The sequence below is a fragment of the Odontesthes bonariensis genome, chromosome 19 (assembly GCF_027942865.1).
Source record: "Odontesthes bonariensis isolate fOdoBon6 chromosome 19, fOdoBon6.hap1, whole genome shotgun sequence".
Taxonomy (NCBI): Eukaryota; Metazoa; Chordata; class Actinopteri; order Atheriniformes; family Atherinopsidae; genus Odontesthes; species Odontesthes bonariensis.
Genome location: NC_134524.1, coordinates 18,531,084 through 18,558,299, shown reverse-complemented (window position 1 = coordinate 18,558,299; position 27,216 = coordinate 18,531,084). Strand labels below are relative to the sequence as shown.

At 40.8% G+C, this 27,216-nt stretch overlaps 1 protein-coding gene across 2 annotated transcripts; it reads right to left on the bottom strand.

Annotated features, from left to right (window-relative positions):
• Window positions 1-830: 830 nt before the first annotated feature.
• LOC142368478 (serine/threonine-protein kinase 26-like) lies at window positions 831-27,216 on the bottom strand. 2 transcript variants are annotated; one of them, XM_075450655.1, is made up of 12 exons: window positions 26,853-27,205; window positions 14,395-14,463; window positions 14,089-14,250; window positions 13,781-13,837; window positions 13,167-13,275; window positions 12,141-12,298; window positions 6,630-6,815; window positions 5,129-5,271; window positions 4,900-4,996; window positions 4,508-4,570; window positions 4,092-4,219; window positions 831-2,581 (listed from the first exon to the last, which is right to left on the bottom strand). In XM_075450655.1, the coding sequence occupies exons 1-12, from the start codon at window positions 26,871-26,873 to the stop codon at window positions 2,566-2,568; spliced, it is 1,209 nt and encodes a 402-aa protein (XP_075306770.1). In that variant the 5' UTR covers window positions 26,874-27,205; the 3' UTR covers window positions 831-2,565. The 2 variants fall into 2 exon arrangements, with proteins under 2 accessions (XP_075306770.1, XP_075306769.1); XM_075450654.1 differs by lacking the exon at window positions 831-2,581 and having other exon boundaries at window positions 4,052-4,219; window positions 26,853-27,216.

Sequence of the window (27,216 nt, the reverse complement as noted above, 5' to 3'; positions counted from 1 at the left end):
TTTTCTTTTTCAGTCATTCCGTTGTAGATTTGCTTGTTGCATGACCCATATCAGCCAAGCTTCGGCTGTTGAACAGATGGCCTCACAGTTGACACTAGAATATTGTGGTATAAAGAGGTGTTAGTGGTTGACTCAATGACTGCAATGAGTGTGCAGGTCCTGTGGCTGCAAAGCAAGCCCAAATTATCACACCTCCACCACCGTGCTCGACAGTTGGTATGAGACATTTGCACTTATATGCTGTGGTTTGGTCTTCTCAAAACGCAGTCCTCTGCATTATGGCTAAATGGCAATCGTCTTGAAGGTTTTCCTCTTCTGAATAATCTTTCTCATTGTAGAATAATAGACTCTAAATTATTCGGAAATGGCCTTCTAACTCGTCCCAGACCGAAAACTTCTGCTTTTAAAGAGGTTCTCACAATGATGATTAATTAATAAAATACATTGATTATTGATGCAAATGTATTAATTTACTGTATTCTTCCAATGGAAGCAGTAAGTTTATACTTAAGTTTTCACACATTGGTTCTGCAATTTGTTTAGTTAAATTATTTATGACACCGTGTACTGTCATGTGCTGTTGTTCATCTGAAGTTGTACAGACCTTAATGAAAGGTTTGTCGAGGACCAGTTGATTATTTATTATGTCCCGATGTGTAAACTTTAAAACTCAAAAGACATGTTCGTTCTTGTTCGCATGGCTGTTTCCATTGCATTAAAACCATTAAGCAGTACAAAGATGGGTGATTTTTTTTTTTTTTTTTTTGCTTTTACCAAATCAGGTTTTAAAAAAAAACAAACAAAAAAAAACAAGGGGAAAAAAAAAACCATTTCTCAATCAAATTTAAATATTTATTCATAAAACTCTAAGTCCCGCTACTCATACACACACACACAAACACACAGAAAAATGAGTATATTACTGTAAAATCTTACACCATTCCTTTTACAATTCCTCCCCTCAGCAAGCGTCGTATATCCCTTATTATATATAAAAAGTGAAAAATATACAATGACCAAGTCTTATAGTGTCTTTGGTAGAAACTGTCAATAATACATTTAATTGCAGCTCCATCATGGTCTTTGAAATAAAAACTTACTTTCTATTACTCATATATATGTATATATATATATATATATATATATATATATATATATATAAACATTTTTAAAAACATCAAATATTTGTTAAGACTCTTCTTTCAGACAACATTTGACAGTTCTCAACAAAGATTTCCCAAATAATGTGCATACTAGAAAGAAACCACAGACTTAAGCCTGTTTATGACATTTGTATCTTGCTTGCAGGTTGTTCCATCACAATATAACCAAAAACTTTTGAAATAACACAAATCTTAGAAAACAATGACATTTTTACGAATTGGTTTCTTTTTCGTCCCAGCTCGCCAACTTTGATATTGCCAATTAATTTGGACGTACAAATAGCTAGCTAGCAAGCTAGTGGCTTTCAAGTTTAGCTAGTTTCTTGTAGCTCCAAAAACTGAGTAACAAAGAAATAAAAAATGGGTCTACTTGATAAGTTTTAAAATAAGACTCTCCCAGGGATAACTTGTACTTAAAATAGTTTCAAATTTAAAAAAAGAGGCATTTTTTCATTTTAATTTTGTCCCAGCAAGCCAACTTTAATATTGCTAATCACTTTGGACCCACAATAGCTAGTTAGCTCACTGATAAGCAAACAAGTAGCTTCCTAGCATGGCTAGTTTCTTGTAGCTCCCAAGCTACAAGATTCTTCCTCGGAAAACCTAAAGGTAAAAAAAAATAATTTAAAAAATTCTCCACTTTTTATGATTTTAGGGCAGGTTATTTCTTCTTGAATGTTAAAGAGTCTCCACAAAATTCTATAACTGAAGCTGAGAATCTCCACTCCTACAAATTTACACAAAATTACAAAGTTAAACAATCTGTGAAAACCGTCACACTTGAATGGGTAATCCAGAATTATTGGATCAAGGAACTATAATCAAACAGCATTACTAGAAACAACAAAATAAATGTAATATTGGCCTAAATTCTGTCACAAGCGCTACAACACAATAAGACATCTACAAACTCAAAGCAAGTTCTAAGACAAAACAAAGGCTACCACTGCTGATGGACAAGAACCCTCTCGTCTATTATACTTCCCTGTACGTGGTTTGGACCAAAAAAAAAAACAAACTACAATTTCTTTAAGAAAATAATATAAAAAAAGAATAAGGAGGGAAAAAGGCACGTGATGATATTTTTGATGGTTCAGACCATTTCATTCAAAATGCAGCTGTATTTCAAATGAAACTGACGTTTTGTTTGTTTTTTTTTTTTTGGGGGGGGGGGGGGGGGCATTGTGGCCTCAACCAGCAGCAGTGAATATATAAAATTTAGTGTATATATTACATTATTAGTGTGTACATATATATGTGTGAGTGTGTGTGTTGAGATATGTGTGTACAGCGAGGAGACATCGCACAGCAAATCTCCTCTGTGTTCATCTTCCAGCAGAGTCACCGTATGGAGACACAGTCTCTTCTTGGCTTTCTTTAATTGATCCCATCCATCTGTCCTTCAATTTGTTGTGAATCTGTGAAGTAAGTAAATTATCTTAAGGACACATATTGCTCTAAATTTAAAAAAAAATTATATATATATATATATATATATATATATATATATATATAAAACACATAAACAAAGAAAACCTAGAGGTCATGTGCTTTTTGTGTTTTTCCAGTTCACTGAGGTCCACACCAAAGGGAGCTATTCTCTTCCACTAAAGACTCCCTTGAACTGATAAAACAACTCGTTTGGAGAACAGTCGATCTTTTCGCTATGAAATGACATGACACAGATTTACGTGGTGACTACCTACTGACTAGTCTGGCACACCACAAACAAAATTTTCAGGAGGGCGCCTTAAAAAGACGGGAACTAAAATAGAGTGTTTCGGACACGAGGCGACAGGAGGTGCCTGGGAAATGTACCATATAAGAAACATAACATGTCATGTCGTTCGAAAATCAGAGCACGTAGAGCACGCTTTAAGTTTACACCCAAAATAAAACTGTAAATGAGCAGAAAAAAAATAAAAAATATATATATATATATATACACACACACATATATATATACACACATACACATATATATATACATATATATACACACATACACATATATATATATATATATATATATATATATATATATATATATATATATATATATATATATATATATATATATATACACATACATATATATATATATATATATATATATATATATATACACATACATATATATATACACATACATATATATATATATATATATATATAGAGAGATATATACATCTATATATACGAATGGCCATTTTTGAATGGCATTGGTGTCTGTGATTTTGCGGTGTCTGCGGGACTGCTTGTCATAGATAGGGGATGCCTTTGGTCAAGGATTCGTTCAGGCTCGTTTGGTATGTTTTTTTTCTTCGTTTGTGGTTTTGAGGTAGTTTGTCGCATCTTCACACTGTCTCTGTACTGTTCTTCATGTCGTGTCTTTAAGTGATAGAACAGATTAGACGTGTTCGAATCGCTAGTAACGACTTGTTGGCGACATGTTTTGCAAATGACCGTTGTCTGGTCGTTGTCTGACTTTTTAAATCCAAACCAAAACCACACTATGGAATTCCGGTTCCCTCTTTTCGGCACTAATTCCTCCCTGGGTTCTGTTTCCATTGTGTTTTCCATCGTACTTTCCGCCTCTGCCATGTTGTTGTTTGTATCCATGCATGCTCCCCTGGCACTGCAGTAAATGAGTCTTTGCGGGTGACGCAAAAATGCTACCGCAAAGTGGTAGTGTTGCTGCAGTTGCATTTAGCCTTCATTCATTGTTCATCCAACGTATGACTTTAATTAAAAAAAAAATATATATATATATATAAACAATAGAGGGCTATATCGTAGGGTAGACATTTTTATATCGCAATATCGCACAGCACTAGACACGACATCGGGTGCATATGATAAAATAGACAAGAAAGGGAACAAAGCACAGCAGACATATCTATTCATGATAAAACATATTTCTGGTACCTGGCAATGATGTGTGTGATCATCCTGTCTGTGATGCCCGGACACGTATCCTCAGCCAATCGAATATTGCGTTCCAGCTCCTCTATAGCCAACCGCTGCTGAGAGTGCTCCTTGTGCTGCTGCTTCAACTGCCAACAAAGATCAATGAAATGCAAATTAAACAGCCACCTTTATGAATGCATGTGCAGTAAACTACAACCAGCTTTGCTTGATTGAAGATATGGTCAAAATTAGACCTTAGACTTTATTTATATTTTGAAAATGTTCTGACTTGATGGTTATTAACCATTCTTTTTGATTGGTTTACAGCCTCTGCCATGTTGGACAATACCTGGTAGACATTGAGAGGTTTTATGTGGACAAATATTGTGCAGCAATATGTTCACACACCAAGCAAAACAAATCTTTGTACTAACCTCAGTGAAGACAGGAGAGATGACTGTGGTCAGACTGGCAGATTTACTCAGCTGATCCTGACCCTGCACAGATGAAAATGAGTGGGGGATTTATTTAAGTTCACCTCTACTGACCTTATTATCAAATCCTTTGAACTCTCATCTGATTCAAAAACTAGTAGGTTTTCTTACTGTGCAGCTTGACATTTTTCTAATTTAACGAACAGTTTTGTGAACCACAAACGAAGAACATGAGACTTTCCAGCAGTCTGAAACGCGTTAATTGTTGCGCTAACCGCATGTTTCTAAACTATAAAAACCAGGACCCAATTCTCTGCAAAAATCCTTCAACAAATAAGACATAAACAAATCCACTTTATTCAAAGAGATGTTGTTACACAGATTGCACTTACTGTTCCATTGAGGACCTTCCTTCCCTCCGTCTTCTTCTTGCGGACTGTGGTGAACGACCACTCGGGAGAATCGCTGTTCTCTTTATTACTGGATTCACTAAACATACAAACCAACTGTTACTATGTGTTGCAGATATTCTCTAACATGCGGTTGAGTAGAAAAAAACAACAACAACAAGCATCTTAAAATGACAACTGTTTACTGCTGCCACACAAGTATTGAAATCACCTGTCGGAGTCTTCTGAGCTGCTGCCGCTGTGTCCCTCCTCCTTCCACCTCCGGTACCTGTCGATCAGCTCGCTGAGGTAGGAGGTCTTCTTACAGTGTCTGACGATGAACTTGTGTTTGAGCAGCTCCTTGGCTGTGGGGCGCTGGGTGGCGACAGAGCGGAGGGAGAGGATTGACTGATTGGTGAGCAAACTTATTAATGAGATTAAAAACAAAAAAAAAAGGAAAATGAAAAAGACTTATTTGTCCATTTGAACCGTTTCTTTACAGGTGGACAGCAGGAGAAAAAAAAACAAAAACACATTGGTTGGAGAGGTTGAAAACAGGACAGCTGAGAGTCCACTAGGTGGCGGCAAGCTGCAACCAAAACAGCACTAGCACAAGGAAGAGGCCACGAAATAAAAAGCCTGGACGAAATAGAGACCACTCGAGCTTAGAATAGAAAGAAAAGTCCAAATATGAGACAATGACGCTCAAAAGCAGCCTTGTCTTGAATTTGTGTAAAAGGAACAAAAAAAATATGTTTATCATTAAACTTTAAATATTTACTGTGTAGTGCAGGAATTTAGTGATTTCCTTAAATACTTCAAGCACACACACTCCTCCTGGAACCTCCAGGGTTTCCTACACACTGCCCTTTTCAAAACTCCACGACAGGACCCAGATTTCTTTGAATTTTTATCCCATTTTTAACGTGAGAGTACAAACATTTTCAAGAACTGCATCTCAAACTGAATTCGGCACCAAACCAAACCAATGCAAAGCATTTTATTTAAGCATCGCAGAAAAATCCGCCCTCTCCCACGCAGCGGTGGAGTTTCACTCACTGTAAAACCATAGAAGGTTAAAGATGGGACGAAAATGAAAAATTAAAACCGAGTCGGTGTGAAAGTGCTTTGTAGCCAGTGGGGCGACACCTCGCTGAATGTTTTCTGAGAGTATGATCCTACTTCTCATTTGACTTTGAGTAGGTCTAAGGTCTAAATCAAATCATGATATCATTCTGTATTCTATGATTGAATAAAACAGATGATAAAGTAACGTATGGTAAAGTAATGTACGGTAAATGGCCTGTTCAGAGCTGGGTGCCCTGCCCAAGGACACTTCCACTTATATAGGGGTGTGGCCGTAAACCTGATGACGTCTGGGCAACCTGTCTTTCGACTTGAACCACAGTCATCTATGGCACCTATTCAGCCACTCAGGAGCCATAGAGGCCTCCCTGAGTCTTTGGGTTCTTAGTAGCATGCGGTCTCAAAAATCAACACGCCAATGGCAAAAACGGCAAAATGTTTGTATGAGCCAAGAGGAGACATCATGCGGTGTTCATCTTCTGCATAGTACAGGTGGCAAACACTCTGCTTGCTTGATCACTAGAGGTGTGAGCTGTGCGTAACAAGCAACACGAGATTATACTTTGCAAAAGAGCTTTTTAGTGCATGAAACACAGCAGGTTCACAAGCTGTTTGTAGAGGAATGAAACGACAGCTGTGCGTCTTACAAAGGATGGGTCCTTGTTGAGGCAGGCCTCGGTGAACTCTTTGAAGCTCTTGGAGAAGTCTCCTGTCAGCGTTGGAGGAGGCGATTTGGGGATGTGGAAGAGCACTCGCATCGGATGCATGTCAGAGTTCGGAGGTTCCCCCTTGGCGAGCTCGATGGCTGTGATGCCTAGCGACCAAATGTCCGCCTGCGGAGACACAAACACACGGTCAGCAACTTCTGTTTGTCTCAGCACAGCGTGGGGATTTCTCAGCCATTTAAGCTAAACACACTCTATTGTTGATCTGACCTTGAAATTCCTAAAACATCCAAGCTAATTCTGTGACCAAAACTAGCATCAATGTTCATGGGTTAAAGCACTGCGTTTAATTTTAATGCTTCATATTACATGTTAACGTGACAACGTTTTTATCCTGTGTCGTGCATGTAGTGTCGCTCACAATCTTTCAACAAAAAGACCAGCATGTTAAGAGTTCTAATAATCCTCCAACCTGACTTAAAGCTCTCTTCTGCTCGCAACGAGGAAAAATGCAATGTAGGTTAAAGGTGAGACGACTAATGTTGTTTGTTTTATGCATTCCTATTTCTGGTGGAGTGACAGAGCTGCCGTCACATTAAACACTTGGCATAAGCGTCTGGAATACTTTTGTTGGATATGTTTTGCCTCTTTAATGTTCTATAGTTTGTTATTGGCTGGCCTTTACAAAAGGACCCCTTCTAATTCAGTTCATTGTGTAAATGCTTTACTTAATCTTACTCATAAAATCAGCTTCCATCCGTCTTTGTACATTTCAAATAGATTGAACATTTCCTTATCGTACGATAACCTGAGCCCGCATACTATTTACAACATGCCCTCTCTCCCAGTTATGTGCTCCTAGGGTTACTGATTACTTGGTATATCTCAAAAGAGCTAAACCAAGAGGGATGGAGTGAGGTTGCCCACTCCCACCCTAAAAACAAGTCGCTAAGAAAAGAGCTGTAAATTGATGCTTTTCAAGGGAAAGGGACAACGGCCTGTTGTAGACATTTCATTAAGACTTCAGGCAATTGTGTCAACTTGTGAAACAAGGGCATAACACGGCTCTTTTCAGCTGACACTTTCACACCTTTCCATCACATTATCATCATTATAATCATTCCACTCAATTCAGTTTGCGATAACTCAACGTGATCTTTATGAACCTTTCAGGTCTGCTCTTTAAAAGCAGGACCCGCTCTCGATGAAGCATCTTCTTTCAGTCTGACTTGTAGCGGTCATGTTAGGACTGGGAGGGATTGTTCCTCCATATAAAGTCATCTTTGATAAAAAATAAATAAATAAACAAAGACTGTCAGACTGGATTTAAATTAATGCGATAAAATGGACAGAAGCAGCAAATCTTCAAGTTAACTGGCTGACCAATTATCATCTTATTATCTCAGCACAACTGTGTTACAGTCTGAGCTCGGCTCGCTCCTTATACACACTGCACATTTATCTGTCAATCAGTAAGACAAGGAAACACAAGCATTAGCTCACATTAGCTCATGAACACACATACAGTAGCTGCTCGTGCACACAGGTTCAATGTCACGTCTCTTCTTGACTCGCTCCACCAGTTGTGCATCGGCTGACTAAAGAGCAGACAGCATCTCTCTCTCTCTCACACACACACACACACACACACACACTCAGCCAAGCTGTTCGGGGTCACGTTACAACAGGATGCTCAGATACTGTTTGACTGTTAACTCTGCCAGCTCCATTACCGTTAACCACCCACCATATGGCAGCATGTGCTCGGAACACAAACGCAGACGTGTCGTCGTGATCCAAACTTACTTGCACAGCCAAAACTCAGACAGTCTCCCACAACGCTCGCCATTTCACGCGAGTGGCGACGGGATAAACAGATGTACTGTGTTTTCAGTTTTTCCGTGTGGCGTCCAAAAACCTAAAAGTCTAATCCGACTCATAACCACAAATTAAACCACAAGCCATCCCTTTTTGATTCTTCCACAGATTAACAGGCATATGATGTTAATGAGTGAGCTTTCAGACTGATGGTAAAAAGCCAGGTTGTGTCCCCTCCCGTTTATATATAATGCTAAACTAAGCTAAACCAAACCACCTCTGGCTCGTGCGTCATACTGAGCAGATATGAAACTGTCTGGTACCATCCAACAGCGGTAATGTTTCGTGGCTCACAGCTGGGGCTCCTCCCAACAGCGTGGACTGCAAAGAAGAATCTCCTATAAACTGTGTTACAACATATCTGGATCTTTAAAGAAAAGCCTCGGTGTAATCCAGCAACAGAGGTTAAAAAGCTGATAGTGTGAGCTTTCCTGATCATAGTTTAGAGGCTTACTGTTGTTTCTACAGGCCTGTCTGATAAAACCAAAAACAGCGCCCAAAGTTTCAGCTGGAATCCATTTGAATTCTGGGTGCGTTGAATTGGCTACCATCCCTGAGAGGTTTCCTCCTCATAGCAATGGCGCACAAAGCTTGCAGGTGTTGACGTATTTGGAGCCATCATCCAAAGGGGTTTCACAGAAACATAACCAAACTGGAAGTGTACCTATGCAGTACACACCTTTTTTTTTTCTTTTTTTTTTTTTAATAGACAAAAGGCAGTTTAGAGCCCAATAATACAACAGCTCTGTATGTTTTGATAGACAATGAATCACCTCTCTGCCAAGAAAACTGGTTCTAGCTAGTTGCTGGAGGCACGATCATTTAATTTATTGGCAACTAAAGCTTTTGGAAGGAAATCCAAACGAAAGATTCATATGTTTAGGCAAACCAGTACAGAACTAGAGCTGTTGCAGTAACCACAAATTCATAGTATTAGGTATTTACATGCAAAAGAAGTCAACCTCTACAATATTCACCATTTATTCCTTTTTAAACAACTCAATGTGGATGTACTGAGTAATGGATAAACTCTCAATAAAAACAACAGCATTAATATCTTGATATCAGACATCCGATGGCAAAGCTTGCTTGCTGGACCCTGGGTATATCAGGCCAAAGAATGAATAGTCATTAACCTCCTGTATCCATCCACCAACACTATTGCTTTCCCCAGATCTCCAGGGAGGAATCTCTCGATGTGTATACGGTCGCCTCGGTCTCTCTTTGTTTGGCTACTAGGTCTTTGGAGCCGAGTAGGGAGTGACTGTTGCTACTGCGAAACGGGCTACCCGTGGTCAAACCATCCGTTCTGTGGCATGCTACAGGGACTTAATAGTCTTGAAGTTGGGGTGTGTGCACAGGCCGGGTTCAGTATCTCCGTACCACAACTAATTACACAGCTGAAGACTTAACCTCAATGCAGTGAAGTGGTTCTGTGATAGTTGTCTGTTGAGCATCTCTGGGTTTCTTTACCATTACTGTGCTTGCCAATTTCTTGTGGCTATTAAAGGTCTGCAGAGATAAAGTACATGGTGTACAACATTGACTATCTCCGAACTGTCTGAAAAACCTCGTTCGTAGTCCATTCCGCCATCTTAATGGCTACTTTGGCAAGCTTCAATCAAACAATGAGCAGCTTTTTTGCGGAGGCTGCTCATTGTGGGCGTATGCTCTGTGGCGTGACCGATGAATGACGAGCTATGAAACATGAAGTCTGGCAAACTGGTTTGAGTTTGTGTGTATTGTTTTGCTTCTGTTTGTAATGTGTGAGCATTCTGATTACCTCAATTTGGGTATCATTTTTTTCTTGCTTCCAACCTGCACCATGCTTTTTTTTTACCCAGATGTGCAGCAGAAATAGTCAGTATTCGAAAAACTAAGGGGTTTATGAACACTGGGAAAAGAAAACACAACTAAAACAAAACGGAGAACCTTTAATTGTCATTCTGGCTGGACGCCAAACGGTCGACATTTTAAATGGTGCAAAACCTACTTTGTAACAAAGCCACAAGACAGTACAATACTTTAGTGCAATGGGTGTCCTCACTTTGCGAGATTCAAAATAACTGCAAGGGTTACGTATGTTGTTTACAGAAGTGTTTGTGACATTGGTCTTCCTTCCCTTTCTGGAGGTTTTAACAAAAGAGAAATAAAGAGGAAAGCCTGAACATGTTAACCCCCCCCATAAAGCCAACCTCAACCACGTGTGCTTAGAACTCAGATTTTAAGTTAACTTTGACATCCCTACATGAATCAATGGTAAATAAAAATACAAACGAAAAGTCACCTAGAACTGAGCCTGATGTTGTGAGCCTGAAGTCAGATGTTGCACATTATATGGGCAACATGCACAAACACCACCATAGCCAAACCACATCAAGAGACAAAGCACACACACCCTAATGGATTTGCCCTGTGTCCAAACAACACACCCTAACGGTGCACACATAGCCCTGTCTTCCAACCTTATCGTGTTCGTTTACCTTGTTATTGTGTAAAAACCTGCCTTTTACTTCAGAACACAACCGCAACTTCATAAATCTGCCATTCATGAATCGTAAAAAATACCGCCGTTTGTATTTGAGGCGGCTGGCTTAGTGTAAAGTAAGAAGAAAAAAAAAGAGAGACTGATGAGGGAATCCCAGTAAACTGGAAAAACTAGACGCTCACCCTGTCATTGTCTGCAACAAAGGACATCAAACGCAACCAGACAACAAGGCGGTTGGAGCCTTTCTGTCATATGCAAATAAAACTGGCTTTGGAAGCAATGCAAACGAACTCGAAGCCAGGCACAACAACACATCCACGTGGATCAGGTTGCTACGGCAATATGCAAACTAACTGCAAGCATCAAGTAAATCCCATTGGTATAAACTGCATTTCCAGACCTGGTGTGCCTTTAAAGAACACACCTGAAAAGATTACCAAGCAGGTCCTGATTACAAAGTTTGTTTGAGAGGAACGATGACAGTGAAAACGGCACACCTGAGGAGTCGTCCTTTGTTTTAGTTTGGAGGGAAGGTATCTGTGACACAGCAGGCCTTTGATTCCACACGGAAGTGACATAGACTTCTGCTTTTTTGGAAAACAATAAATAAAGGTCAAGCGTTGTTGTTCCACAGCAGAAAACCGCAATATGGGATTTTAAAATTGTATCTTCAGGCACTTTGTTAACAGCAGTCTGCAGGACGGACACGTCATTTGTTCCCCTTTTCTTTAGATACATCTACGAAACGTGTCAAAGACGAAACTGTTTGACAGACATAGAACAGTATTATGATGAAGAGCTTTGGAAGGACCTTCAAGAAGCCTGGAGAACTCTTCCTGAAGACTCCTTAAAGAAATGCCAAGAAAACTTGTCTGAGAGGGTTCAGACTGTGATGGAGAATAAAGGTGCTCAGACCAAATATTGACTTTCAACCTCTTTAGAATTTTACAAACTCTCGTTTTTGCCTTATATACAGCAATTCCAATTATATTTGTGTGTTTTAACGAATTGCAGCACCCATTTCCCGTTCCCCTGGCAGCATAAAGGAATCGGGCGAGGCTAAAGCTGAGGGGCTTAAAGGGATAGACAAGGCTCGTGAAGGTGTTTGTACACGACGGGTGTCTGACCTTTGAGTCGTAGGCGGATTGCTGGATGACCTCGGGCGCCATCCAGAACGGTGTTCCCACAAAGGTTTCCCTCTTGATCTGCGTGTCAGTCAGCTGACCGGCCACTCCGAAGTCAGCCAGCTTCACCTGACCGTGCACCGACAGCAGGACGTTGGCAGCTGCAGAGAAAACGCATATATCATAACACTGCACCGAGTTCTCGTTGACAAAAATGTTGCTTTCCAAGTTGAAATGAATAACGTTTTAAATGGTCTGAATGCTGAAAACTTCAAATTGTATTGTGCTTAAATTTGATCACAATGTCAGCCGTCAATTTTCAGTACGTCTGACTTTTAAATGCTGTTTCAGTCGGATGCCGCGATCTGGGATCTTACCAGGATGGAGCTTTTTACGGATAGTTCGATCTGAAATGGGGGATCATAAACCGCCCCCAAAGTAAGTTATGAGTTATCTAGCAAGTTAAAAGAGAGACACCTTTACGACACTGACAACTCAGCTAAACATAACTCGCTGAGCCATTAATCTCGCCGTAAAACCCCTCGGGTGCATCCTGTGTTACCCTTAGCGACGCTTACTTTGGGATTTGTGAGATTGAAGGTCGCGGACTACAGAGCGTTTCCAGAGGTACACATCAGGCTTAATCTCACTATTTTACATCTGGAGTGGGTCTCCTTTAGAAAGGTAGAATCTGCTGTAAGCAGGAAAACGCCAGCATTTGTCTCCTCAGTTCCCAAACATTTCGTCTTTTAATCACCTTTTTCAGTCAGATGGTTTTTAATTCCAAATTTCTCTCTGCATTTGTACAGATTAACCATTTGGATGTCGGCACAAGCGACTCACTTTTAACAGAAAGCCTGCGTTAGACGTTTGAAGACATCTCTAAATCAGATCAGATCGTTTCACCCGCGGCAGATGCACGTCTCGAGATCTACAGCCTTTGCTGCAATGATCTTATCTCGTCTTCCAATTCAAATTCACATATTTAAAGTGGTCTTTCAAACCGGAAGAGTTTCAACCCATCCCCACCTTTGATGTCTCGGTGGATCTTCTTCTCAGAGTGCAGGTAGTCGAGCCCCTTCAGGATCTCCTTCAGCATGGTGGCGATCTGAGTCTCATCAAACGGACCCGCCCGCAGCTGCATGCACACACACGCACGACATGTGAAAACAATAAGAAAAGAAAACATTTGATGTACCGAAAGCTACGGGAAGGTATTCGAACACACCTCGCTCAGTTTCATTCAAGACAAGCCTAATCACAGAATATTACGTAATCACAGGATCCACTGAACTCTCAGATTTCCCATCAACAGTTACAGCATTTAAACTGTTCCTACGAAGTTCTGCCCAATGTGTCATTTCTCCCGGACTGAAGCATTATGTTGACACCATTTTCCTGAATTTCTTTCCTTTTTTTCATAATTTAAAGGAAATTGTCCGCTTATCTGGACACAAATGTGTTCTCAGCAGAGAAAACGTGCAGAATGGTAGAGTTACACAGACTGAAACTGAGGAGGAAAGAAGGCGAAGCTTTGAAAAGAGAAAATCCACATAGAATTTTGATCATTATTTGGTAAATGAGTGCTGCCGACAGCCGGGATTTGGTCAATGTACTGAGCTGAAATCTGCCATAAGACTCACCAAGTCGAGCGCTGAACCTCCGCCAAGATACTCCATAATGATCCATAATTTACTGCCCTGAAAGAGAAACAATTTGTTTTCTGAAGCTACAGATAAAAATAAATGGTGTTTTACATGAGCTGCTACATCATAAAAATAATATCCTAGTTTAAACGCTCATTCTCGGTTTCCTGTTAGACTATTTCTTACATCCCCTTCACAAGAAATCAAACGCTTTCCATGGAGGAACCCCCAGCTGTTCCAGCTGGTTTCCTTGAAACTGTGACTCAGATCAGCCTGGCTGAATGAAAGCATGATGACGTTCGTACCTTCAGGTAGGAGCCGTAGTACTTTGTGATGTACGGACTGTCGCACTGACTGAGCACTGTGATCTCCTGCTGGATGTCCTCGATTTCATCCTCTGCCTCCTCTAGATCAATCGTCTTAATGGCAACAACACTCTGAGAGCGATTATCGATACCTTTGAAAACCTGTGGGAGAGAAGACAGAACAATGATCATAAAGGAGGAAAGGAAGAGAGGATTTCATCGAAGTAAAATGAAAGTCGAATGGAGAGAAGACAAAATTACATATATATTACAAAAGTACATAATGTGAAGTGGAAATGTGCCCACCTCTCCAAAGGATCCTTTTCCAATTCGATCCAGTTTAGTGAACAACTCCTCTGGGTCGACCTGAGAACTCTGAGAAGAGCAAGAAGAAAGGAAGGACAGAAAGAAAGGAAAAAAAAAAAAAAATAGTTCAGCAACTGTTCTCGTTAAGTACAGAATACCAAAATGCTTTTGCTTCCTTTGGCCTTGAATTTTAAAATCAAAACGCAAGGATGAGACGACCGCAGAGACTGGCTTTGGCTTTTGTTTGAGCCTATTCACGAGACGTGTTGAATCATTCATCTCAGCAGTCAATCTCACATTTGATCTACTGATTATTATGTCAATGTCAAGTATTTCTTGTCAATAAGTAACTGGTTTAAAGAACTCATTAATCCTCAGTGGAAGGTGGAACTGAAAATTTGAATAAAAATAGCATGCTGGCCCTTCCCACTCCCTCTCTGCTGTGCTTCAGCTCAGCCAAAATGACTCTCCCTACAGAGAATAGCGTTATGCAAGCACAGAAGCGGCATTGACTGTCAGAGGTTAGAGACTTCTCCTGGCTCTGATTGGTTGTTCTCACTAGGGCAAGATGGATTGTGGAAAATCACATTATGGCACCAGGAGTAGTTTTCCCAGATCGGTTGCATCGTGACAATTTCACCAAATATGACATTTTAATAATGTTTTCCTCCCACCAATAATATCTGAGAATAAAGAAACGGAGAAGAAGGAACATTTAAGGTGACACTTTTTATGTGCCCCTCAGAAATATGACTTTTTCTTTTTTTTTTTAAAAGAATTACCAAAAAAAAAAAAACTACATTGCATTGTAAATGATAAAAATGAAAATACAGCCTGACAACAGCAAACGGCGCCAATCTACAACAGCAGGTTTCCATCACATTCCCACAAGCTTCAACTTACTTCCTCGCATATGAGGCTTTGCAACATTACGAGCAACACAAAGCTATCGCACACAAAAAGCCCTAAAATGCAGAAGGAAACAAGCGTGACAGTTAAAGATAACAGGAACTGAACACACACAGCTGTCTGCACACACACACCACACTTATCGCTGAGGGATTTTAGTCGTTTCCTAAATACAACAGCTGTGGGTGTTGAAAAGACGCACTTTTACTGGAACACTGAAGAGTTCAGAAATGAGAATGTTTCTGTTATCTTTACCGCTTCTGCCTTTACATGGACAAATTATGTCATAAAGAAATGAAGCCGGAAAATGACAGAATTGCTTCAAAAATAAACGCTACCGGAATATTGAAGTTGGCGTCATTGAGCAAGCCTCAAAAACAGAAAAAATGGTCTTTTTCTTTATTTTGAGATACTGATATCTTGGTCTTGTCGCCATAATAGAGTTGCACAAATTTAAAGATTTTTGCATTTGAGAGTAAATTTAATGGCGCTCTGCAGTTAAGTTTGGGGATTAAGGAAACTGAATAGAATCAGCAACAAAGAGGTGCAGAATGTGCTTTCCCAATGAAACCTTCAAGAACTTTATTACGCTTAAAAACATGTGAACTGTACGGCTTTAGGTGACAAAATGCCATACATTTTTTTTTTAAATAGAATGTATTTTTAGGGAAATGGCACAAGCACACCTGCCCTTCAAGTAAGCCACAAATATCGGACGTATTCAGACAAAAAGGATTATAAAACAACCAATTATGGGTGCACTAAAGCTCAGAACTACAATGTTGTATTATCAACTCGGTTTACAGAAGTGTTTGGTACCATCTGGGCAGCTTTTAATCCATCCACACGAGAGCATCAAGGAGAGCTCTACAGGACTTAGGTCAAATCTACAGGAGATCTGTTCCCAGCAGACAGCCGAGTCATCAACCTGCTGTGAGATTCAGACACACATTTCCTTAGGTTTGCAGTTAAAGCTAATGACTTTATTAATAAATAAAGTCTGGCTTCTTCACCTCTATGCTTCACTGCTTTTCAAACTGCAGTCGGATGCAAATTCTCCCACTCGTCTTCCCTGCACTAGAAATCTAGTCTTTGATATCGCCCTTGCCGTCTTACTTTTCTGAGCTTAGAAATGGTTTTGTCCATTTTCTGCTGCTTCGTTCGGTTGGTTCCGTAGCTGGCCCTTCGCTTTGTGGGACGAGTAGCTTTTTTCTTTTTGACAAAAAGCCAAATACATGCAAATGAATCCTCCGAGTTCCCTTGGCTTGTCTGTCATTCTGCAGTCACCACAAGCGAATGAATTTGAAAGTAATATTTAACAAAAATGTGTGATTCGTTACCCTGACGCTAAGTAACCGGTGGTGCAGATCACTAGGTCAAAAATGGAAACGTTAAAGTAAGGCCTCCACTCATATTCACCATCTCTTAAAACTTATTTTCCCAAAAATCCAGTCCAAATACAGAAGAAAAGCTCCACACACCTAAAAATCCAGTCAGCTGATTGACATTCTGTCAAAAAACCAACATCTGCCAGCAATGCCGACGTAACCACCACATCTACACGCCTCTGCAGAATGACTTCCTGAATTATCCTCACTCTGGAAGTCCAAAATTTAAGTCAATAGAAAAGGTCAAAATCCAAATAAAAACATAACTGCTCGTGTGGAAAATGAAGTTTGACAATCTGAACTTGATGCTTTAGGTCATACATTTTCCAATAAAAGACAGATGTTCGGTGTTTCGAGTGTCGTTATTTCGACCTCGGCCAGCACAGACGCGCACGTTTTATGACATATGCTCACATTTTGTCCTCAAACTCAAAGAAACTGGCATAATAAACACCCTCGCCGAAGCATATGATGTTCCTATGATGCTGCTCGAGTTTCCTCCCCAAGCTAAAAAAAGAACACATACAGAGACACACACAGTACCCACAACGTTGCCACACCCTGTGAGCAAACACAGCGCTTACTGTCTGATATTTTCAGCCCAGTACAAAAAAAGATGAAGAAAAAGCGAGGATACGGCAAACGCACAGAGAATAAAGAGATCCAGTGTTGAGCAACAATAACAACTCACAAGACAATCATAAAAGCCTACATATGACAATGCTGTGACTGGTTTGCACAATACATGTGACAGTGAGGTAAAAGCATCAGTCTGTAAAGCCTTAACGTCCAACCAGAAATACTGTTTGTTGTTGTTTTTGGACACGTTTTTAGTTTGGATTTAAAAATGGTGGACAGGCATTTTCTGTAGAGTTTTGGAGAAATTAAGAACGGCAGAAAACTTCACACCAAAGAACTTTACCGAGGCAATTTTATGAGCTTCTCGCAGCTGCCTCGAGAAAAATCGAGATTTCAAAACAACAGTCTGACAGAAAGCAGCAGTCTGAAGGGACAACTCTGCCAACTGCAGCTCCGTCTCCTCATTTCCCCTCAAACGTGACGACTGAATCCCAGAAGGACGCTGCACCGGGGGCAGCCTGTTTCAGCAGCTCTGGCCACGTTGCGTCTTTGTTTGTGTTTCCTTGCGATTTTCTGAAAAAAAAAAGAAAAAAAAAAACTCTCCCTCCGCCCTCTCCCACTTTGCTTGATTACAGGAGCAGCGGGCCGGTCCACAGCTGCAGCTCATTACTCACCTCCTCCATAGATACCTGGTTGCTTACGCAGTGAGTCTGCTGCTTTTGTTCATGTTGACTGACCTAAGTCTCAGAGCTGGACCTCATCTCGGCCCACTCTTCTTCAGCAGGAGAAATCTTGGATCGAGTCGAGCACTGGATTGCATTGTCAAGTCTCCTGAACACTAGACTCATGCATTCATTTTGGAATTTGGATTCATAGTCCGTCACCCGCTGGATTATGCAACTGGACACCAGCAAGCTCCAAGTGATCTCATTCATTCCCCTGGACTTTGCAACAATACTCACCTTGTACTTACCTTTTTGTTTTTTGGGGTTTTTTTCCATGCAAGTGTGGTTGATGAGCTCCTTGGGGAATTTCTGCTTTTTACACTTTTTACCATCTCACATCAGTTGTTTATATGTGGGAGCAGCAGACTGAGCTTTCAAAAGCCAAAGTGAGACCATGAACATGGGCTCTGAAACACCAACCCAACGTAAAGACCCAGCAGCGACGGGTTTCTGGGCAAACAAAATGGCAGTAAAACACGCTGTAAAGATGACTTCCAACCACCAGCCGGGATATGCAGTCTGTGTGCCTGTGCAAGAAGACGCAACTCACCGCTGCGGAAGAGGGTGGTAGTACGTAGGTTACACAATAAGGGGTTTGAAAAAATGTTACCAAACTAAACAGATTCTTTTTAAACACAGTTACTTTGTGTGTCTGTGTCTGGGTCATCCAGGGAAAACGTAATCAACTATTTCACAATTCACCTCGTGTTATTAAAGTTGTGCTCAAACCAGCTGTTACGATATCAGTTCCGATGTTATAACACGATAAGCATCAGGGCTTCCCCTGTCAAACCAACAGTCACACCAGATAAAACTTTAGCTTTGGTTTGTCGGCCCCAAAATGAGAATTTATTTAAAAAAGATTTTCCCCAGATATGATCTAGATATTGTTTGCCCAGAGAAGAAGAAAAAAAATTATTATTGAGGTTTAAGGTCATTCAGAAGTACTGGCACTGAGTAAATGTAGGCATTTTTACACCCTAAAAAAAGAAAAAGGAAAAAAAAAGTTTATTTTGTTATTGGGCTAAATGATGTGGAAACTGAGGTACAAAAACAAAATGGTCCTTATTAGTCCAACTGAAACAGGTGAACAGTACGGTGATAGTGCTTTAAAAGGAACATATTGTCATTTGTTTTTGGCTGTGACTGAATAAAAGGAAGCAATGGTTCAAAAAGTCCGTGTGAATATTCGGCCCTACTTTATTTAGGACAAGGATTTTTTTTCACCTGTCTGAGGACATTAAGGCTAATTAGGACTCTTAAGAGCTGTTGAAAGTATTATAATGTAAACTGTAGAGCCAGAGATATAAACAAAGACTAAGCAAACTTCATCGATGAGGCATTTTGTAAACCTGATGTCACACTTTGACCTTTCAGTCTCGGTGTGGTGAACGAACAACAAGCCAAGTCGAGGGGAGTTAAGTATTCAACGCTCGCTCAGTCATTAGTCACCATTTGAGCTCCGTTTCTTGGACAAAGTTGTATTTCAGTAAGACTGAGAGTTGCAGAAACTGTAAACTGTAAATCCTTCACGCCTCCAGTTAATGTTTCTCGACAAGCCTGGTTAGACATGCAGTCCGGGAATTTTAGCTCATTAGTTATTCAAGAGAAACTACACAAATACAAACAAAGCCAGTTTCTAGATCTCAAAAAGGCTTTCATGTTTAGGCAAACAGAATCTAACTCGAGTGTTTAGATTATGTGACTCATCCTGATAAAGATTTTGTTTAAGCTTGAACTAGGTTACCTTTAAAGGAAGTACATTAGTAAATTATTATCTAAATCCCAACCAAGCTACAAGCAGGAACCTGAGTGAGAATGAAAACCTTGTCCGAAAACATCCTCTGTGGTGCCTCAATCTGACTAAGGATGCCTCCAGACTGGGCCGTGGATATCTTTCGCCTCAGCAAGTGCAATGCTCTTCAAACGGGTCTCAGCATCCTCAGTAAAACCCCTCCAGCTGGTCTAGAATGCAGCAGCACTTCTAGCGCAGCTGAATTCACTGCACAGTCTTTGTCTTCAAGTTACTTGAATGGTGATCTTGTCAGATATAGCTGCACTTCTAAAATAAGACTTTTATTAGAGCAGAGCGACCGTGTGGAAATGCTTGACAGTCTTAAAAGGCCGCTAATCAGTCAAAAGTCTGACAAAAGGAACAGAAAAACATGTGTATGAGAGCAGCATTATTGGGAATTCTGTGTGTGTTAAGATCCACATACACTTTATTATTTTAACAAAAAGAAGCAATGGATGGTACAGTTGGAACTGTAGGACACCGAGACCCAATTGTAGATACAATCCCCAACCATATTATCTGGGTTTGTTAGCTCAGGTTTCAAGAAGCTCAACTCTATTACGATAATTCAGTTTTTTTTCTAGTGACACGTAAACGCGCTTACTCACTGGTTTCACTGTGGATTCACAATAGAGGACAAAACTAAATGCTGTCAGAGCAGAAGTATCCCTCTCTTCCTTCTACAAGATCTTAGGGAGAGTTGGCATTTGTAGTTCCGTTTTCTGGTCCAGTCAAAAGCAGAAATTTAGTCCTGGTTTATTTGACATTTCTTTTCAGTCGTCAATTTGCACTCAACTCGCTCTTTGTGGGCTCGTAAGTGTAAAGGTTGAAAGGGTCTAAATACAGTCTGAAGCGTTTGTATAGGAAGTATTGAAGCTGAAAGCTCTTGTGATTTCAGAAAAAAAAGATGAAAGATGTAGGAAAATACAAGGCAAGATTTGAGTAAAACAAAAAAGTAGAATATAAATAAAATTTATTTATATCATTATTCTATCAATTTCCACAACTTTTTGTATTTGCATGTCAACATTTATTCTTTGCATCATTCCTCATTTACATTTTTATTCTTTTACAGATTTTTTTTCTCTTTTTGTGGCGCTCCCATCACCATCCATCATAGTTATGGGGTAAAATTCAGGCCAGAACTACCCCGAGAGAGAGAGCGGAGATGGGCCGAGTTGGTTTTGGAGGTCAGTGAACTCTGTCTGGTCCGTCACACATGCTAACGTTAAGCTGCCGGGGAATACTTGGACAAGACTAACTCTATATGCGAGAGAGGAAGTGAAGGAGAGAGGTCCATGTTTTTGTTAACATGTGACGTCCAAATAACAACAACAAATCCCCATAGATACTCTGAAAGCATGTTTTTGTGTGTGTGTGTGTGTGTGTGTGTGTAAGTGTGTGTTTTAGAGGTCGGGGGTCACAGCTGCTGGAGAAGGAAGTAAAAACACTGCATTCTCACTACTTTCTAATGCTTCCTGTCTCCTTTTAACTCGGCTCCACAACATGACATGATGTTTCTCATCCAACACGAGAGGCCCCTCCAAAACAAGAATTTCAACACCGAGCTGTACGACTCACAGGAACGTATATTCTACATGGTATGCTTTGCTTTTACTCACCCATAACCACCTCTGTAAAACGATGCTAAAGATGAGCTTCCACCACAAAGAAGTCTTTTTTCCCTCTTTACTACAAGCCAAATACTCCACAATGCTTTTTCACAGCGCGGTATAAGACGACTCTCAGCCTGCCTGTTAATGGTTCATTTTGGAACCCGGGTCTGTGCAAAGCAACGATCAAATGTCTGCTCACGAAACAACAGGGGAAAATCCAGCCCAACTATGTCATTAACCGATCCTAAACTGAATGCTGGAGTTTTTGGGCCCCGATATAGATGCTACAGGAGCAAAAATATATTCACGGCTTTTAAGATTTTTAAAAATAAGTAATTTTCTATAAACCCTGCGCAAACAAGCAGCAGGGTGGTGTGGTGGTTAGCACTGTTTGTGTGTAATCCCTGGATATCCCTGCTTCTTCCCTGTTATTATAAAATGTGGGTCATTTTGCTGCGTTTGTGCATGCAAGTGTGTCTATGTCAACCTGTGAACACGTATGACAGCTACGAGACCAACATGTGGTAGAATACAGAAGTATTTGGTTAAGGAAGTAAGTTACTCTGCGAGACTGTAAAGGATGAGTAAAACCAGCAATTGCAACGCCTCGACTGTGCCTCACTCACCAGTCGTGCTGGTAAAACTCGGTCCAACACAGAAGCAACGCGTGTCGTCACATCCTGATCCAGGGAAATGCGAGTAAATAAACAAAACAAGCCAAACGCATAAACAGACGAGTGTGCAAGTGCTCCTTTCCTTGCATGATTCATGCAACAGAAAGACTGACTCACCCATTGTAATCAAAACTTACTGGCAACTCTCTGCTGATAATTCCTCAGCGTGAAACACACAGACGCACCGGTCCCTTTAAAGCTTCAGTCAGGCGGAGCATGTAATTATACACACGGCGAGAGATAGACCCTGAATAGGTGCAGCCGTTAGAATGACAAAGAGGTGAACGCTTGATCGTGGGGCCGTCTCCGTCAACATTCCTCCAGCTGCGTCTGCCACAGTGCGAACAGCCGGCACGCACGCTCCGTCCACCCGCATCAGAGCTGGAAAATCAAACCGGATCACATGGAAGGTTCAGCATAAGAGCGCGGGAAAGTTTGGCTGAAGCTGAAGAGCTGAACCCCTGCTGGAGTTCCACAGGAAGTCACTTTTTTTTTCCCCTTTCTCTTTTTAAATCAAGAGGGGTCAGAGCATCAAGTCCAGATCCCATAGGGAGTCAGCAGTGAGAGAAAAGGGCCTCGGGGAGGAGATGTTCCAACCTCCGTTTCTCCGCTGTGTTTTAGACCTACTCTGGAATAAACACATTTCATGGCTTGAAGCCATGATCTCATGCATCATGCTACTCAACTTCGAACCAAAATAGGACACTAAAACTCTCCACTAACCATTGGACAGGCATCAATAAAAATGTCTCCTGCATCCTGAACACGGAAAAAAAGCACCCTCAGGGTTCCCCCCCCAAATCGGCACATCCCCTAATAACAACACCATGATAATCTTATCACACTGCATAAAGAGCTGAGTCATCAAGTTTCAAAAGGTCCCAGGGAGTCCAAACACACTTTCTTGAAGCAGCACTTAAGAGGTCTGCGGGGTTTTTATTCATTTTTATACATCTCAGGGACTCGACGTAACTCAGATAAGCAGAATGATTTGAAGTGACATCACAGGACGTGCACGATGGCAGCGCCCATTTCCACAATATTCTGCTTTCACCTTTGTAACAGAAGCGGGAAGCAGTGACGCGCCGTCCATCTTTACATGCACTCCGCAGCTCAAAGTAACAGTTCCAGCAAGCAAGTGTTGAGCTGGGACAACTGTTATTATGTGACTATCATACAGCGTATGCTTCTTCATCGGTTTACTGTCCCACACAACAAGGGTTCAACCCTTGAGTTAGGCATCTTGTTAATGCTTGGAAGAGTCAAGGGTCAGTGTTACCTACTTAAAAAAAAGCAGCAAAAAGATTATAAGAAGGTTTGGCTGCTTGGGAGCTAACTATAAAGAAACAAGGGCTGGATGAGGACTTTTGCTGTAGTTGCACTTCACATCTCCTCAGTTAAGAGAACATGTTAACTCTCACTCATACTAACCCTAACCCTTTCTGTTTCCCGCTCTTAACATTTTACCTGACTTCCACAACAGACCTTGAATGTTTATAGGCAAAATTTCATGACCATCCATCTTACAGTCATCAATGCATTTCAGTCTGGGCCAAACAGTGGTGAGAGATATGTTTGCCACACCGGATCCTGACTATAAACTCATCTTCGGGGTCTTAGTCAAGATCCAGATTTGAGTTCTTCGTAGATCTCTTAGATTGGGTCAAACGACACGATTACAATGAGATTTCCCTCATTCATAATACAGCTTTCTCTAAATTATACCCCAAGAAATAGCTGTAAACTGCTCTAAATTAGTGTTAAATTGCTGTTATTTACTGATCCAAGATCAGCATTTAATTACATTTTGTAATTTAAAAAACAAAAAACAAAACACAGGTTGAATTTGGTTTTGCCTTTATCTTGCGTCTTCTTTTTTCACAAACCTGTTGAATGTCTAGGACTGGAAGGAATAGCCCAATAATCACTAGAAAGAAAGCAACATCTTTGATGCTAAAGTAACTGTTAACCTACTCAAATGGGAATATTTGCTGCTTTTCTTTAACTTTTCTGTATCTTTGAGCTTGGGTTCGTCAAAACTCAACATACACACACACATATATATTATATATATAATATATATATGTAGCACATTAAACATGTTGTGGGAACCCCTGAAAAAGCCAATACAACGAAGCGACGCTTGAGGCAACAAATGTTACAGTTCAACAATGAACACATTTATGGCAGACAGTGAATGCATTATAAATAACGGGTCAGCTGGGAAACTTGTGCAATAACGGCAGAGTTCAGACATGACACCAAGCTAATTTTTCTGCCTCAAGTCAAGGATGTGAAATCCACCGAGCGGCATCAGTCCAACCATATAAACAAGTCTAAGGCCAGCTGCCCGATGCACTTCAGGTTTGAGGAAACAGTTTCCACAAAAGCAGACGTTTCCCAAAAGTGTCTCCACTTCAGTTTAGGATTACCTAAACTGGAATTCAGTATAGCAAATGCTCAAATCAAAGCGGAGCAGCCTATTGCACCTCCAATTATAGAATTCAGTGTTTTTTGCTCAAATCCAGTGACCGAAACAGTAACATTACAGATCTCTGACACCAAAACAATGAGCTTAAAGATGCTAAAACGGTCTGTATCCGAAGGGAACTGCACAGTCATGCAATATCAGTGAATTAATCGCAAAAAAACACCCCGCCTAAGTCGCGTGGAGAAATTTGATTCCTCGTTAAGTTTAAACAAATATTATCTGGCCTAAATATCGAGTTTGTCACTTATGCGTTTCAACTAACTAAAACAGCTCTGTCGGGTTCATAATGTAAATAAAATGCGTTTGAAAAATAAAAATAAAAATCACAGTCGAATAACAGCAAGATTATTTCTGCCTTCTAAACAAATAGGATAGCCCCCGGTGCACACACCACATTAAACCATGAATGAGTGGACGTCTTGGCAGTAGCAACAAACACCAGTGAAAGCCATGGCATCATCTGCTGCTGGCTGTCAGGTGTGTGTTGATCCAACCACTACCCGACACCATATCTGGCACGCCCACCTGGGATGAACAGAGCAGGTCCCACAGGTCGACACACCTGAAAGCCGGCCAAACGGGAGGCCGCATGAAAGCCTTCGCACACATATAACTCTCATTATGCACCTTTTTTTTTTCTTCTAAAAACTGGTAGAAACACTCGCGTATCTTTAAAATTCACCCGCCTGAGCTATCCCAGAGTGCACATTATGAGCTATCAGACTATTTCCTCTTTTAAAGCATGTAAAATACTAACACTAAAATCCCAGAGGGTCCAATTAAAGCATTTAACAGCGCTGCGGAATAACACAAACACAAAGAAGGTTACTAACCTCAGACACACCCAGTAGTTTATCAATAACCCATATCATTCAGCAGATAACAAAATGGGATATGCATGAGCCATATCTATATATAGAGTCGCTACGGAAACGTATAACATATGTTATGTTATATAACATATAAGGGTTAAGATGCCATTAGGTGACTTCAGAGTCACTACACGATATCCCTCACACAACATGAGGGCATAACAATATCTTGAGACGGATATGGAGAACTTGAATCACATAATAAGCCATCATGGGGAAATTATGGGGAAATCTTAAGATATTCAGACGCAACAAACTCGATCCTGAAGCACGAGTCACACCATGGGGAATATGTACATTTTAAGCACGCAGAAGACACCTAAACTGAGTTAGCAGTTGCTGTCACAACTCTGAAACCAATGTGTGCTAATTAAAGAAGGGATGTAAACACTATAAACCTACTTCAAAGCTCTGAAATCCCAATTTGAGTCTTCAAAGCAATATAAAAGCCTCACTTAGGGAGACATAAACACCAGAATGAAACCATCTTAACATTAAAGAATGTCTACAGACATATAAACACTTCAGAGTCATCTGTAAGCTAAATTTGGAGCAGCTCTATCACATAATGAGTGTGATGAAATACACTAAACTCGATCAAGTCAAGATAACTCTAGAGAGCCAGAGTCGGTATCTATCTAATCCGCAATATGAGCTATTTATGGACATCTAATGACCTCAAAGTCACTGTAAATCAATTTGGAAGGTCACAATATGAATCCCTACAGGCTCCTTATGAAACTCACCAACACCACAAATTCACAAGTCAACTCAATTTGACATTTTTTAATCCCAAATATAAGCTCTTACACGCATTTTATAGGCAAACTTCCAACCACGTTGCCCACCAAAGTCACAACAGGCAGATGCATTTGGGGGGGGGGGGGGGGGGGGGGCTTTTTAATGGATATAAACACCAACAAAAAGCTTTCTTTAAACTCAACTGTCGACAACAGCAGCCGGTCATCACAAGTCACCGTGTGGAGAATTAAAAAATATCTCGATTATGTGTTAACCTGAAGAGCAAGAGGAAGTGTTTACAGTCACATTAAGGTAAACAGGTAAAGGGACTGGATGGTGGCAAGATTGCCACCTTTCATGTAGGTGATCTGGGTTCAAATCCCCTGCATGAAAGTTTCTACCCTCCAGTAGGGGGTCTATAGGCAAGACCCCCTTACCCTACCTGGGTAAAAGCGTCTGCCAGATGCATAAACATAATGTGTCTACGGACATAGGGGCCGTTCATTTGAATACAGACTCCTCGGAGGTTACGTCTCCAGGTAATAAATGTTGAATAAACGGCCTGTACTCTTCGCTGCTGATTTACCCGCTTCAGCTTGCTCACACTCCAGCCTAAAAAGAGCGAAAGCCCGGTGAAAAGGAACGCCGCGTCCCACCTTTGCACTTACCTGCATACCAGGAACTTCCATGGTTACGTCGAAGTACGAACGCCCTTTTCCTCCTCCAGGTTTCTGTGTTTTCTTCTTCGACTCCTGCTTTTTCCTTTATCTCCCGCTTCAACAGTAAATCACCGGACCGTCCCCTGAAGAGAATAAAAGAGGTTTTAGCCTCGAAGCGGAGAAATACGTCCAACTGCGCGAGGGCGGTTTGTTTGCAAAGAGGCTGAAACGGCCAAACTACAAAACACGAAGTGTGTCAGAGAGTCTGAAGTAAGAAGAAAAAAAAAAAAGTGTTGAGCAAAGGAGGAGGATGACGAGCTGGTTACTGCCTACTTCAAGGGAGGAGCGACAGTGTGTGTGTGCGTCAACTTTA

Excerpts from the sequence above, each read along its gene's own strand:
- LOC142368478 (XM_075450654.1), bottom strand. The coding sequence starts at position 26,873 with ATGGAAGTTCCTGGTATGCAG. Across the intron at positions 13,838-14,088 it reads ACTACGGCTCCTACCTGAAG|GGCAGTAAATTATGGATCAT; the intron begins GTACGAACGTCA and ends TTTCTCTTTCAG. Across the intron at positions 13,276-13,780 it reads GAGGTTCAGCGCTCGACTTG|CTGCGGGCGGGTCCGTTTGA; the intron begins GTGAGTCTTATG and ends GTGTGCATGCAG.